Source organism: Aythya marila (genome assembly GCF_965140915.1).
Source record: "Aythya marila genome assembly, chromosome: 1".
NCBI lineage: Eukaryota > Metazoa > Chordata > Aves > Anseriformes > Anatidae > Aythya > Aythya marila.
In genome coordinates this window covers 160,211,007-160,226,044 of record NC_139042.1, presented here as the reverse complement: position 1 = coordinate 160,226,044, position 15,038 = coordinate 160,211,007, and the positions used below count along the sequence as shown (strand labels likewise).

At 42.5% G+C, this 15,038-nt stretch overlaps 1 protein-coding gene across 1 annotated transcript; it reads left to right on the top strand.

Moving 5' to 3' along the window:
• The first annotated feature begins 1,804 nt into the window (after nt 1-1,804).
• On the top strand, nt 1,805-13,509 carry NDUFA12 (NADH:ubiquinone oxidoreductase subunit A12). Its single transcript, XM_082751555.1, has 4 exons — nt 1,805-1,919; nt 3,534-3,616; nt 4,607-4,694; nt 13,235-13,509. The coding sequence occupies exons 1-4, from the start codon at nt 1,831-1,833 to the stop codon at nt 13,413-13,415; spliced, it is 441 nt and encodes a 146-aa protein (XP_082607681.1). The 5' UTR covers nt 1,805-1,830; the 3' UTR covers nt 13,416-13,509.
• Nucleotides 13,510-15,038: the final 1,529 nt, after the last annotated feature.

Below are 15,038 nucleotides of genomic sequence, written 5' to 3'. Positions count from 1 at the left end.
CAGTAGGGAGAAGGGTATAAGAGGGGAGCCTGCCCTCAAGATAAAAAAAGGCAACACGATGAAGTTATGTCATCAATAAAGAAGCAGAAAGAAGGAATTAAAAGGAACAGGCTAGCAGGACGGAGACCAGGACGGGAACAGGCACACTGATCGCCTCATGAAGATGGGTTTGGCCAGACTCAGCAAACTGCTCAGAGAAGCTCGTACAGAAAGTTGCTGGAAATGGGCGCACCAGAGCTGGGAAGAAGCTCAAGCTGAGAGAAGTGGAGCCGCGCACACAGCTGCCCCTCGTTGGTAAGCAGCTGCGCATTATGGGGAATCGTACGTCCTTAGGAACAAAGACTGTCCTGGTAACCTTACAGCTTATTCTCCTTATTAACAATCTGACAGTTTATAAGCCTGAAACATGGGATCAAATTGAGGTCAAGGTGTGGGACTCTGTAACTAAAACCGACAAGGTTGCAGTGGGATTGCTCAGCACCTGGCGAGCAGTCTCTGAGGCCTTAAAGAGCCGTGTGGGGCCACAGTCAGACACGTGTGGTTTGCCAGAGAGTGAGGGAGCTGCGGGCTCCTTTACTGATCCGACTGCTACATCATCGGCCCCCCCACCACTACTGCCATCGAAGGGTTTTGCTGTTACGCCCCTCTGGTGACCTGGACCTGCCTTTTGACCCAGGCCTATTGGCCTTGAAAAGGAGATGGATATGCTTTTCTTCGATCTGGGAAGAACGGGATACATAAGGCCCGAAGGCCGAGTTGCTTGACAACTTAAAGCAAGACATATTGTTCAAAAGGAACAGAAAACGGAGACTTGTTTGTAGTCAAGAAAAGGAATGGAAAATGGAGACTGTTAAGTCACAGAACTTAAAGGATTGTTTGTTACCTTTTCTGATTGTATAGGCATACTCGGGTTTAGTATGTAAAGCAATGTTCTGTGTATTTAGAATGTTTGATGTTGGTGTGTGCATGTTGGTGGAGCGTAGACTCCCCGCGCACCCAGCGCTGTTTACTTTCCTTTTATACCTTTTACAAATATTCCTTTCATAAATATTACTAAATTCAGATTGAGTTGAAACTTCATTTAAAACAATCTTAAAGAGTTACAGGCAGATTGTGGGGCAGATTTGCAAAATCTACATGGTCTGGCCTTACTTATTTGTCTTACTTGTTACACAGCCAGCCCGCTCTGCTGGGAGGCGTCCGTGCCCACTGTTATAAGTTAGACCACACAATTTACAGGTCTATTGTAATTATTTTATTAATCAAGTAAGCAGACACAAGCAAAACAGCGCTGGGCGGCTGGGGAGTCTCCGCTCCGCAACAGCACGCACCTTCCCTTTCCAGGGTAGCTATTTTATAGCAGTCGAGTTCCAGCTTATCGAGACCTATTGAACTGGCTGAGGCTGCGCAGTTTATTGTTGAGAGGGGGGGTCGTTGTTCCTCTGCTGGTGTTCACACGTTGTGCTCGTATTCAGGTGGGGGTAATGAAGCGGCAGACAGGATGTCTGGTTTCACTCAAGGATGTGTATCCAATACTCCCTCCTGTTATCTGCTTGCTTTAATCCTCCCCTTTACCAAGGCCGTTAATTTGTACAACCTTATCTCTTCAGCAGTTTCTCCAAATTCCTCAAAGACAATGAACAAACCCCCCACTAATTTATCACACCCACGGCAGGGGGCTGGGACCAGGCGATATTTGCGCCCCTTCTACCCACATCACGCCCTGAAGCCCTCACCCCCGGCCCACCCACACCCGGCGCCTCCCCGAGCCGCCATTCCCTTCCCTTCCCCGCCCTGCCGGGGCGGGCCCGGGGCCGGCACCGCCCCAAGATGGCGGAGTACGTGCAGGTGGCGAAGCGGGCCCTGAAGCACCTCAGCGGCCACGGTGGCGTCCGCGGCGCCATTTGGCAGCTGCTGAGGTAACGGCGGGGCCGCGGCGCCCGGCGGGGGCGGCTCCCGGCTCCCCGCTCCCCGCTCCTGCCCCGCCGCCCCCTGCGGGGTCACCTTGACGGGAGGGACGGGCCCCGGGGCGCCGTGCCCGCGGGGTGGGGGGGGACGGGGCCGGCTCTGTAGCGGGGCACGGAGCGGAGCGGGTGGGAGAGGTGCGAGAGGTGAAACTGCACGGCCAGAGGGCTGGTGCTGCTGCTGCTGCTGCTGCTGCTGCTTCCTTGCCAGCAGCGGGCACGGCAGTGCAGGGCCGAGGGGCTGCAGAGTTCCCTGCTGCACCTCAAGGACTCGCGCTAGGATAAGCCGAGCTTTATGGGCCTCCCCCAGTCATCGTAACAGCGCCTTCTCTGGTGTTTCTTGTGGCTTAATCCGTTTGTTCTGAGCTGTTTCTGCAATTTCTGGTTAGGCCTCAGCAGTGTTTTGGTGCAGCGGCTTTCGTACGTGCTTGCTTTGCTCGCTGGAGGGGCCTCACCTGATAAATCCTAGCAGCAGCGTGTGGGTTTTATTTTCCTCCACATGTCACTTAGTTAGCAGCTCGTTCCTGCTCTGTGACACCCAGGTGCTCTTCTTGTCCTTACAGTCACGGTGCTGCCGGTCTTATTAGTCTCCAGGTGCCATGACCTCGTGTGACCGTCATGCCATTGAATTTCCTTCTGGTGGCAAAAGAAAGAGAAATATTTGCAAGTTGGAGTATTAGGTTTCAACTGAGTGCCTCTCCTAAACACATCTTAATGCCTTGTCAGGGAGCGTTTGTGAATGAAAGGTGCCAGCACAGCCTGCGATCTATCCGCTAAGCAGAAAGGGGGTAGGCAGTGCTGGAGGCAGCGCTCTTCCTTTTTCTTTTGGAAGAATGAAGACAGAAGAGAGGTGTGCAGGGTGCACAGTCATACCTGTTCCTCACGGCTGCACCAGCTACAAATGTTCTTGCTGCCTCTCCATCTCCTTTCAAACCATTTAATCCTCAATCCTAGCTCAAGGAATAGAGTTGATGCTTACTGGAGGAGTGATCAAGAGACATCTTTCTTGCAACAATTACTGTACTTAAGAAGTAGCAACTGGTAACTGGGAAAATGATTTACCCAAGTCAGAAGAATTTTTCTTTGCAAGGGTTTTATGCCAAATTTCCTTGCTTTTCTTTATAGGTGTCCCACTGAGGAAGGTAGATCGAATTGTATGCAGTAGAAGTCAAGTTATTAAGGGTTTGCATGCCTGGAAATACTCTCCTTGCTCAGGGCTCAGTGCAATTGTCTGGGAAAGCCATCTCCTGCTCTGGAAGCCATAAATACTGCTTAGTGCTTGGTAACGGTATTGAGGGCATGAAGTTGGGACAAGGGCATAACAACTCTTCCAAGTTAGAGAAGGGACGAAGGAAGGGAGAGCAGCAGCAAAATGTCCATTCTTTTTATGAAGGTAAGAGCTCGGGCTTGAATAATGTAGAGGTAACTGAGTTTTTCCTTGGCAGAGGAGAGCAGTGTCAGAGGATAATCCTGTCTGGGACCTCTTGGTAAAAAATAATAATAAAAAAAAAAAATCCAATTTCATTCTAGGACAAAGTCAATTAAAACTGTTGTTTTGGGAATTCACAGGGTCAATGACTTGAAGACTGGTACGCTGGTAGGAGTTGACAAATACGGAAACAAATACTATGAAGACAAAAGAAACTTCTTTGGTATGTGTGGTAATGTGAACACCTCCTGACTGGCTGCCCACCTTTGTATGGGTGGCTAGTGAATTAGGATTTATTGCCTGCCCAGCTTCCTTGCACTTGTGTAAGTCCTTAGAGAGGGAGCTTGTAGAAATGCCTTGACATCCTCTGTTTCTCTGCTGTTTCCCTCAACTCCTTTGCAAACTCTGACTTGATAACTGTGGGATACATCTAAGCTGGTCAGGTACTTTACATGTAGGTATGTCTTTATGATAACGTGACCGAGAGCTGGATTTGATCCCAGACCCAAAAGCTGGAAGCTTACCAGGTGGGGGAAGAAAGAGAACTGCCTTTAAAAAACACCTCACAGCTGGGCCTACTTGGATGATCACTTCAGGGCAAAGAAGCACAGGTTACCTTGATCTTCCTATTACCTTAAGCAAGGGGTTCTTAAATAATATCTGAAGGGTTCTTCAAAAGTTGGCAACTGCAACAAGTAAGGTGGCATGTAAGCAATTGATACTGGTTAGGCACAGCCCTACCTGCTGCAGGGGTCACTGGGGAAAGCAGAGCTGCTGGTAAACTTGTTGATTAAAAATAACAATAAAAGTATGCTTGTATGGCTGAAACTTAGTTTAATCTTAGGGTACTAATGGCAATGTCCTTTTGGAAAAGGCTTCTAATGGGACAAAAAATAAAAAATCTGTCTGAAAATCTTAGAAGTTCCTATTTCGTTTTACTTACATAATAGCTATATTTGCTTTGTTGTGTGAGCATTAAGTTCTGTAAAATGTAAAAATGTAGAAATGCTGTGACAGTAGAAATACAGAGAACTCAGAAAAACAAAAACCTGATCTGCTTCATGGTCATAACTGTGGTACTCTTGAAATGAGTGCCCATAATGGTAGATTCTTTTAGGCAAAATACTTTGTTTTGCATTTTCATGAATTCTCTGCTTTATATGAAAATAATTTATTTTCTTAAGCTAATACAGCATTTTTTTGTTTAATTAAGGTCGACACAGATGGGTCATATATACTACTGAAATGAATGGCAAAAATACGTTTTGGGAAGTTGATGGAAGCATGGTGCCCCCTGAGTGGTAAGCCTTTTAACTTAATGTGGGCAAATTGTGTAATTGCCTGTACGTTTTCTTGTATTACATAGCAGAAGAAAAGAAAATACCATTATTTGGTAATAAGTTTTTGTGGATGCCGTTATCATTGTGTATGACAAGAAGGCTGCAGACTGGTTAATTTTAATGTAGAAGGGATTTTGTTGGAGGTTTACGTTGTGGAAGGAAGGTACTGTTCAATAGGGTGCTTCCATAGATGAAGAGGTTCTTCCTCAATTAAAACAAATATTGGTGAAGACATTCTGTGATTAAACCGTTTATTGGTTAATGAGCAATAGGACAAAGCTGATCTAAAACCTAGGGTGCTATTAGCTACTGTGTCCAGGAGTGCTCTGTGCAGGTGTGAGGTGCCTGTTCTTGCAGGTTAATGCAGTTAACACTTTCTCTTTCATCTCCAATGAGAGTTTGATGGCCTTTTTTTTTTTTTTTTTTTTAAAGATGATATTAAAATTTAAAATCTTCACCACTAGCACATTCATTCCAGTCCATGCTGGTCCATACTGACTGCATAATAACTGCTTTTAGGATCTACTTTTTATCCTTCGAGCTGTAAGACTATGCCTGTTCTCAAGTTTCTCCTAATCTTGACGTGCTGTTAGTTTTTGTTCTTTCTTGTGTTTATGTGTTGTGTCCTTACAAACCACAACAAATAATTTCTTCCTGAGTATCAGTCAGGTTTCTAGGGTAAGCAGTCCTGCATTCCAAGATATTTTTGTCAGGTTCTGCAGTACTTCATAAAAAATTGCTGATAAATTCATATATCCCATGGCAACCTTGGATATTTATTAATTCTTATGTAGGAATCCTGGCTTTGTGGTGCATGTAAATCATTGAGCTGTAATTCTACACTTTTTAGATAAGTTTTTCAAAATTGAAGTATTTTGACTCGTAATAAACATCTTTTAAATTGTGATTTTTTTTTCCATCTGATAGTATACTATCACAGACTGTTAACATGGCACAGATGTCTAATTTGAGACTTAATTCATTGTAGGAGTTGCTGTGCACGGAGCTCTGGTGTTGTACAACCACACAAGAAACTGACTTTTTTGAACCCCCAGTTTTGTTGGAGATTGAACTGTGTAAAATTGCTTCTTTTAATAGTTTCAGTTGTTCCATAGTATACTAATATCTGGCCTGCCACTTTTAAAAATGTTTCTTCAAGCATTAGCACTTTCCTTCAACAGATGGAAAACTGAACATTTGTCACCCTTGGGTCAGTGAAGACGTATATCAAGTACGATCATAACAGTTGGGCTGTGATCTGAATGCTGCTTCTAAACACTGGTTTTTGACTCTGGGTTTTAGTTAATTCATCTTGGTGGAGCGTTGCATGGGTTTGCTGTCATACCCTCTGCAGGTGGAAGCAGGTTTTATCGCGTTGTTTATGCCAGTGTTACTTTCAGAAAATATTTTGCAATTGTCATGACTAAAGATGGCACTTCTAACAAAATCCTGGTTTAAGACCAAGACTAACTTAGAGATTTCAGATTTTCCTTTTTTTAGTGATAATGCTAGCTAGTTTATAATGATTTTGCAGAATTCTTATAAAAATCCTACTGTATGCCTATGTATAGCCATACTATTTTAATTGGGAAGAATAGAGAGCACAGCAGATATGCAGGAAAAACGTTTTCTTCTTTTATTCAATGTAAGTCATACTACAGGTAGGTTTTCTCCATGTTTCTGGTTGTTGAAGACACCGTGCCATCCTGAAGGGTGATTTTGTGGTCAGCGATGTGCCTTCGGGATTGTGGAATATGAACAACTGCTGAGATACAGCCAGATGAACCTTGCATTTAATGCATGATGAGTTGGGAAGGAAAGAAAAAAACAAACATTGGTATATTGGAAAACTGTGAGAACAGCTGTCTTGGAAAAAAATTAAAATAGGAGTTAATTAAGCCAGCATTTACATTCCATCAGGTATTGGAGAAAAGGAAAAAAGCAGCAAGAAGAAACATCTCATATGTAATGTAGTGTAGCACCATTTTTGTGAACTACTGAATGCGTTCAGTATTCTGAAATAATTGATGTAAGATTTTTGACAATGGATGCATTGAAATCACAGTGTGAAGGAAATCAGGAGTTGTTTTGACATGATTTCTATACAGGGAATTGGGAATGCAGCTGTTCTGAAGTTGCCTTGCGGTTTATTTTGATTTAATTTATCTTGTTTAGCCTCTTTCACTCTGGGTTTTCTTATCAAAATCAAGATGACTATATCTACTTTGTTCAAGACAAGTTAATTAGATTTTTTTTTTTTTTTAAATCCTTTCAATACTTGTGGAATGATTAGTATGAAACTTCTTGTAGTGCTGTGCAGCATATGGATATGGGGCTTTTTTTCCCTGGATAAAGATGTCTTTTATGCTGTTAGCTTTGAAAGCCAAAACCTTTGTTTCATCTCCTAATATACAGGGCGTGTATTTTGGTGGAACTCCATTTTTTTAACACGCTGATTGTGTGAACATACAGTGATAAAGTTGTATCTGCTCATACCAGTGCACAGGAGCTCTGTATTTAGTGCTTCCATAGACGTTGCCGTTAAGAATTGCTCTAATTGTTGTCCTGTGTATTGAGCTCATTGCCATTTTATTGCTACTTTAGGAAGGTCTGTATCCCTTTTGGTTCTTCATTCATTTGTCTCCCAACCTAAAAGAATTAAGGTTAGCAAATTGTCTCCAGGAGCCTTCAGGTGATGCTCTTTTGCACAACTGGCATGTGCTGGCATTCACTTGCTGTCTTAACTTGGCATATGGATTCACTCATTACAAGCAAAGCTTTCTTCTATTGGCTCAAAAAAAAGAAAAGCGAGAAGCTGGTAAGGATAAATGACTTTCAGGTTTTAGTATTTTGTACTTTTGCCTCTGTAGAAAAGCTTTTGAAAGTATTCAGGGAAGAAAATCCTATAGTTACGATCAAGAGGAACCTTTCCTAATGTGACCCTTTATGAATCTCTGAACAGGTAGTAAACACCAGTCAGGGTACCAAAACTATTTTCACAGGCAAAACAGTTTTTGTAGTAAAAAGAGAGGGGAAAAAAAGGCTATCTTGAATGTGTTCTTTGTGATAATAATCCAGCTTGCTCTTTTCTAAGGCAAGGGTTATCATCTCTGCTAATTCTATCCACCCCCCTGCAGAAGCTGGTTTGGATCAGGGGCGAGCTGAGGCCTGGGTGAAATGTGCTGGGAAGAGCTGTTAGTAAGGAGGCGTGCTTAAAGCAGCGTTAGCTTTTCTCTTTCTCCCTTAATCAAGGGCTGCACAGAGAGGTGAAATAGCAGGGCTGTAAAATACAGGTGAATGAGTCAAAGAGCTCAGTGCTGCTATTTCATGGATGTGATTACATAGCAAACTGGACCAGTGGAAGAAGCTTAGGGAAGAGCAGCGAGGACCATCAGACCTCCAAGGACGGTTGAAAAGAATTGTTTGCTTAAGAAGTAGAGAAATGACCATGGATATAACCCTTAAGCAATTAATCTTTTGCAGAGGGGAAAGGCACAGGCTGTCTTCCAAAGATAGATGGGTAGAGTAGGAAGTAGTAGGTTTAGGTTGCAGAAAAGGAGGTCCAGATTGGACATAACTATCCTTACCACTAAAAACTTCTGCTCATCTTCAGTGGTGTAACTTGGTTTGGGAAGATTACTAAACCAGCGTCACATCAGTTTTGTAACAACTTCAGTAGGTGTCTGCTGGGAGCAATGTGGATGCAGCTGATACTTCCTTGGATCTAGAGCTTGTGCACAGTGTTTAAATCCCTTCCAGGCTTGTACTTCTTGGTTCTTTGCTTCTCACAGATAAGACATTTTCCATTATTTCCAAAGAAACGAGGTGAGGGGAGAGGACTAAGCATCTCACTGTCCTTAATCTGTTTGGGATCAAAGAGAGTACCATTATTCTTCCGCTCCCCAAATTCTCTATATCAGTCCTGATTTTCAGGCTGTGTTCATTTCTCATGCAGAAGTTCCCTGCACGTCTGCCTGTTCCTGTCGTGGATAGCAATTAACTGTTCGGCAATCAGCTCATCCTGAAGCTCTGGCTGGAATTTGGAAGAGCACAAGTTTGCATTTGGGGAATTCTGAGAGGCTCAGACTGAGCCCGCGGAGGGGCAGCTTAGAACCCAGTTTTCCAGTTTCAGCAGGGCTGTGCTGTCAAATAAGGCTGCTTCGTAGGAGTAAGGTCCATAAGGTCCATGCAAGCTGAGGCCTGATATCCTGCTGGATGCTGGAGGCTTGATTCCTTTGTATCACATTCAAAGCCTTTCGTGACTGGCTGCATACCTTTTCTTAACCATTTTCCTGGTTAATGCAATTTGAATTGTGTTGGATTTGCTCAATATACATTATGTGCCGTGGAGAAAGCAGCACAGTAATTGCAGAGTAGTTTTCTCCTTTCTTGGGAGCGCTTTGTTTTGCCAGCATCGTTCGCTGTGTGTGCAGTGTTTGTCCAGCACTTCAGTGTTTGTTTCCTCGTAGTGCAAACCTGACATCTTTGGAAGGAGCTATAGGAGTGCTAACTTCGTACAATAAAATTTCAAATTTAACTTCATTTCAGTAATCTACATCCTCTTTGTTAGCTGATCTGACAGCTGAAGGAGGGAGGAATGTGGCATCTCAGTGCTAGCACACCAAGAAATGTAAAAGAATGTGCTACTCTCCTGTAAAACCGCTGCTGTTCAAGAGTACCTGCAAGGAGAACAAAAAGATTGATCAGGAAAGGAAGGAGAGGGAGAGAGGAAATAAGATTTTCATCCCTTCAGTAGATTTACAATAAACTTGTGGGCTTTCTAACTAGATTTAATGCTGGTGTAATGCTTTTAGGTAAATGGGTTAGTCACATTGTACAATGGTATCTTAGGGTAGCTTGCCTGAGAAATTGGGTATCTCCCATATATATACAAATAAAGATGTTTCTTGTCCTTTTTAACTTCCCTTCCAACACACTAACCTGGAAAAATAAGTGAGGACCATCTTTAAAATAGTTTGACTAGCATCTTAAGAGGATCTCTTGATGTTAAACCCCTGGTTTCTTGCTCACTTGAAGTACTTGGGAAAGCACCAAAATAGTTCTGCCGTTTGACCATAACACACATCTTTGCTTATCTTTTGTCTTAACACAACAGAGTTAACTTGCTGGAGAAGGAGGAGATGCTATCAAGCTGGCAGCCTTCCTGAACTTACGTAGACAGTGCCCGAACTTTGCAGATGCACATATGGTAGTAGCTACACAGTTTGTATGGCATCGGTGCTTGTTTGACAGCTTGTACATCATACAATTGGCTCCGGTCCCTTGTAGCTTAAGTTTGAAATCTCCTTGCTTTTAAATATTTGTCTAAGACTTGGGAGAAGGTTCTGCAGAGAGCATTTGAAGGTATGTTGATGGGTGTCTCATCTGTTCACCCAAGCAAAAGACCAGAGAGAGGCTTTACTCTCCTCAGACTGCTTGGTAGTTACTTTGCTCTGAGGCTCAGGAAGCTGCTCCAGCCTCTCCAGAGTTTTATCTTTCTTATTTTCTTTGCTGTAAGTCATCTGCTGCTTTTGTAGGTTTTAAGTCATTAGTTGCTTTTGAATCCTATTCTTCCATGCGTGGATTTATGGGTAAAGTTTGTATAGAAATCTGGCCATCTGCAAGATGTCAGATCTCTTTATTCATGCTGTTCTGTCGAGTGCATGAAAAGCTTTTCTTGAGCATCTGGGAGGAGAGCCTATGAGACATCAGGGCTTCAAAGGACTCTTTCAGGGAAGTTGTCAAGGGGAAAGTCTTCCCAAAATAAAGTTTTCAGTTCTTGTTTTGCTTAAATGGGGAGTGGATTACAACAAAATCTCTTCTGGAGATGAGTGTTTCAGTACCTGTGACTGTACTGCCATTTCTCACAGGTAGGCAATTTTGTTTCTACTTCTCAGTGAGAAAGTGGAATTTTAAGGGGGCTTCTTCTGCAGATCCTTTTAAACTTGAGCTCAATTTCATGTTGATGTTTTAGTGTCAGAAAATCCTGAAAACTAATGACGTAATACTTGGACTACTCCAAAATACTGCGTGTTAAGAGACCTCATCGATTTAGTCTTAGAAAAACTGCAAAGTTTAAATTACAGAATAATACTATCCTGTGTTGTCATCCGGTTTAAATGGGCAAATAAACTCAGTGTTAACATAATTACTTTCCCATTTCAAGGAGTGCATGTATGCTGTATATACCCTTGAAATGAAAGAAGTGCTGGGCATCAAGTAAGCTTGAAATGTAGTCAATTTAAACTAAGCTTTCATACATGTTTGTGCTCCACCTGCCCCAGCCTGTCTTTCAGGGCCTTTGTAACTGCATTTCTAGCCAAGAAAACAATTTTCTTTTTTGTCCTGGTGATTTGTATGGCTCTCAAGGGAGTGGGAGGCTTGGGAGGATGGTGAGGCTTGGTGACAGGTGCAAAAATAGGATTTTGCTTGCAGGATTCCTATCTGCTATTACCAGAAATGTCAGTAGGTGAAGGTGTACGTGGTTAAGTTGTCTCCGCATGTTACGGTGAGCGAGTTTGAAGAGCTGAGTGGAGTGATGCAAAGCATTTTGATATGCAGTCAATAGTCAGTGCTGGCAGGATGCGTATGGATACTTGGATCTTGTCCCTACATCCTGTGCCACAGGTCTGTTTCTTTGTATTACCATTGGAGAGCTGGCTTATAGGGTCTATGATCTCACCTCTGTCAAATCAGCTGTTTTACAGTGCTTTTGCTGACCTTGGTGCAAGCCCTCATGGGACAAGTGATGTCCTGCATAATGGGAAGCCTGCTAGCATGCAGAATCCTTTTAATGGCTTTGATCTGGTACGGTGCCTTTACAGAAGGTCAGAGCTTTGTGTAAGGTGGCCAGGGCACCGTCAGAGGCATGTAATACCAGATCTGAAATCAAGCAAGGCCTGATCCTATATCCTCGGGCCATAGCATGACTGATGGAGGTGCTGTGGGGCCTCCTCCTTCCAGACAGAAATCATTGCCCCCAATCTTTATTTTAATAAAAGTAGTAGAAGTGTAGTTCAAGTGATAGCAGACTTACAAAGGGGAGTTGGGGAAGAGAGGGATCCTCCTCCTATCCATGTTGCATTGTGTCAATCTGAAATTGTGTATAATCTTCAAACTCATCAGTGGATTATTTTTTTCTCATGAGAGGAGGTTCTTTACCGCTGAACAAGCTTTTTCTTATTTTCAAAAGTTCTTATGCTTCCATCCAGTTTTGTATTCAAGTCAGTTTCCTGGCAGTTGTTAGTCCTACAATGTGTGGCTTTCATTTGAGGCTTTTGTTTATTTTTCTTTTTTCTTGTAGAATGAACATATGGCTGACATATTTTTTACATGAAATTTTGTTCTAAAGTTATATCCAAAGTTGGGATTTTTTTCTAAATAAATGTCTAGAAGCTACTTGACTGAAAATTATTCAGCCTTCTGTAGAGCCCTTCGGATTAAAAATATACTTGTCAGTCAAGCACATGCATCTATTTCATACTACTTTTATTGTGGTTTTGTATTGATGTATCAATGAAGTTTGCAGGAATGGTTGCTAAAGGCTGAAGATACAATTTTTATGCTTTCTGATACCTGGAGTTAGAGGGTTTTTTTTATTTTTAGGTGAAGTCTTTGGCAAAAGCTGATTAGCAGAAGCTTCTTTTTAAGTCTGTTTCAGTAAAAATATAGATAGGCTTGCAAAAAACTCACTTCTGTCATTATATGTACTTCATGCTGCGTGCATAGTTAATTGGCATATAATAAAAGTGATTCAGGTTTGAAAGTTGCTTTGGTCACTGAAATAGAAATGAGGTGAAATCAATTCTTGCTGTTTTGTTTCAGTAAATTATTATGGAAAGTACTTTGCTTGATCATTAATGTTATTTGCACAGGGGCGGGTTGACCTTTAGTTCATAGGTAAAGGATAATGGCTGTAATGACTTGGTAATTACCCCGTTACTGACTGGTATTACACAAATTCATTGTGGAGTCAGTAAACATTTACATGATTGTTCTAGGTGAATTTGCATCATTAGTCTGTATTTCCCAAGTGGCAGCGTCGTGACGGCTTTGGAGATGGGTATAGAAACTGTTGTACAGAATAGTCTTCTGCTTAAAACAAACAAAAAAAAACCCAAACACTTGGTTTTGCCCTCTGTAGTGCTTGCCTTGAACTAGCTGGATTGTTAAGGCTATACAAAGGTAACAACAAAATGCTCCCTGCCCAGAGACCTTTTGATCTAAGCCTACAAGGGAACAGGAAATTGAAATTCAGGTGTACTTTCACTTCCTTTGAAGCAGAACTTTTATTTGTCAGTTACATTGCTGAAATTATTTTACATCATTATCCTGTAGTCTCATTCAAAGTTATACTAGAATAAAATCAGCTCTGTCTGGCTCCCTTCAAAATAAATTCTTTCTTTCAGCGGAGAGGACCCTTGGGAGTCAGGTGGAAGGCTTGTTATAGATCATGTAGTGCTCCTTAATGTGTCTTAACAATGTTTTTTTTTCCTCCTAAGGCATCGTTGGCTTCACTCGATGACGGATGACCCTCCAACTACTCATCCACCAGTTGCTCGTAAATTTATCTGGGAGAACCATAAATTCAATCTGAGTGGTACTCCTGGGCAGTATGTACCTTACTCTACTACACGCAAGAAGATACACGAGTGGATCCCACCTACTACAGCCAGCAAATAACAGCAAAAAAAGGAAATCATTTGCCTCAACTTTGGCTTTCAGTGTAAATTGTATCTCATTGGTTTTGTTTAAAATAAAAACCTCCTATAACTGCTATGGTTTAGTTTATTGAGCTGGGGCGGGAATCAAATGAGAAAACACTGGGAAGATGTAGAGGACAGAATACATGGCAAGTCTTCATTTCAAGAAGATAGTGGGCTTTTTGTCATATTATCAGTGACTCTTGTCTTTACAAGTGGTTCTCAAACTTTTTTTAGCATGCTAATCATTCCTGTGGCAGTTTGTTCTCACCACTCAAAAGACTACAAATATAAATTTGAAATACATGATCTTAGCCTTATCCTATTACATCCTTTGCATGGCATATGATGTATACTTCCTGTACTATTTCAGGAAGCAGTCTGTTTAAATATTTGCAAGTCAAGTTAGATTAAGGCCAATCAAGGATTATGGTTTTTATTCATAAATTTCTTGCGCATGGGTATGTGTTGCTGTACTTTAATATGGTGTGATAGGTAGTATAAAACATGCAAGGCTACATTAATCAAATTATATCCTGTTCCCCAAGAAAAGAACCATAAGCAGGCACAAAAGCTGTTCCCTGCTTCTGTGCATCATCACTGACCACTCAGTGTACTGGTTTTAGACTCACACCCGTGAGCATTGTCAGTAGAAAACTTGGTTAACGTTGTCTGTCAGGTAGACTTGTAGGGGTGTTTAATTTCTTGCTGTATGGTCCCCAACCAGCAATCTTGCTGACTCGAGCAGGTACAGAGATTGGACCCTGTCACAAAGATTTTATTGGTTGCTTCTGTGCCATTGGGTTTCATTAGAAGGGTGTGGGATGGGATGTTTGTCCTGCTGTGACAGGACCTTAAAGTTCTGTGGAAGTTTCGGAGTACATACTGCAGGAGATTGAGAAGCAAAGTATACCAGAACCCATTCTCAAAAAAGTAAGTAATTTGCAATTTAAAGAGATATGGGACTGTGGCAAAAAATACATGTATATATCAAAACAACATCTTCCCTCTTGCCCCTGCTTCATAGGCTCAGCCTCACTTCTTCATTCCTCCACCATTTCCTGCCCCGAGGAACATCTGGGAATGCCTGGTTACGGTCATTTTGCAAGTTTGCCTCTGATGATACCTTCTCCTCATGCTTTGCCCCGTGCTGTGTGGGCTCTCCATGGGCTGCGCAGGAATCTCCTCCAGTGTCTGGAGCACCTCCTTGCCTGCTTTCTGACCTTGCTCACATTGCTGCTTCTTGCTGTTTCTCCTCTCTCTCTGTAGTGTGTTTTCCCTTTCTTTCCTGTGCTATCACTGAGGCGCCGTCACTGAGGTGCCGCCATCTTAGCTCCTGGCCCAGCCCTGCCCTGTGGTGGCCCCGGCAGAGCGCGACCCTGGCCTTGCCTCACAGGGGAGCCCCGCAGCCCCCTGACAACTTCTTTTATTGCCCTACCTGGTCTTTGTAGAAACTGCTATTTCTGACAGCGGGAAACAGCACTTTGAGAGCTCCTAACGTAACTGAAAAGGGTAATGCTTAATTTACGTTAAAAGCACAGAGCACAACCAAAAAGCAGATCGCGCCATACTGAGCAGCATGTATAGGAAGGACTTGTTCAAT

Coding starts and splice junctions, on each gene's coding strand:
- NDUFA12 (XM_082751555.1), top strand. CDS start 1,831: ATGGCGGAGTACGTGCAGGTGGCGAAGCGGGCCCTGAAGCACCTCAGC. Junction 1,920..3,533: donor GCCATTTGGCAGCTGCTGAG/GTAACGGCGGGG, acceptor GGGAATTCACAG/GGTCAATGACTTGAAGACTG. Junction 4,695..13,234: donor AGCATGGTGCCCCCTGAGTG/GTAAGCCTTTTA, acceptor TTTCCTCCTAAG/GCATCGTTGGCTTCACTCGA.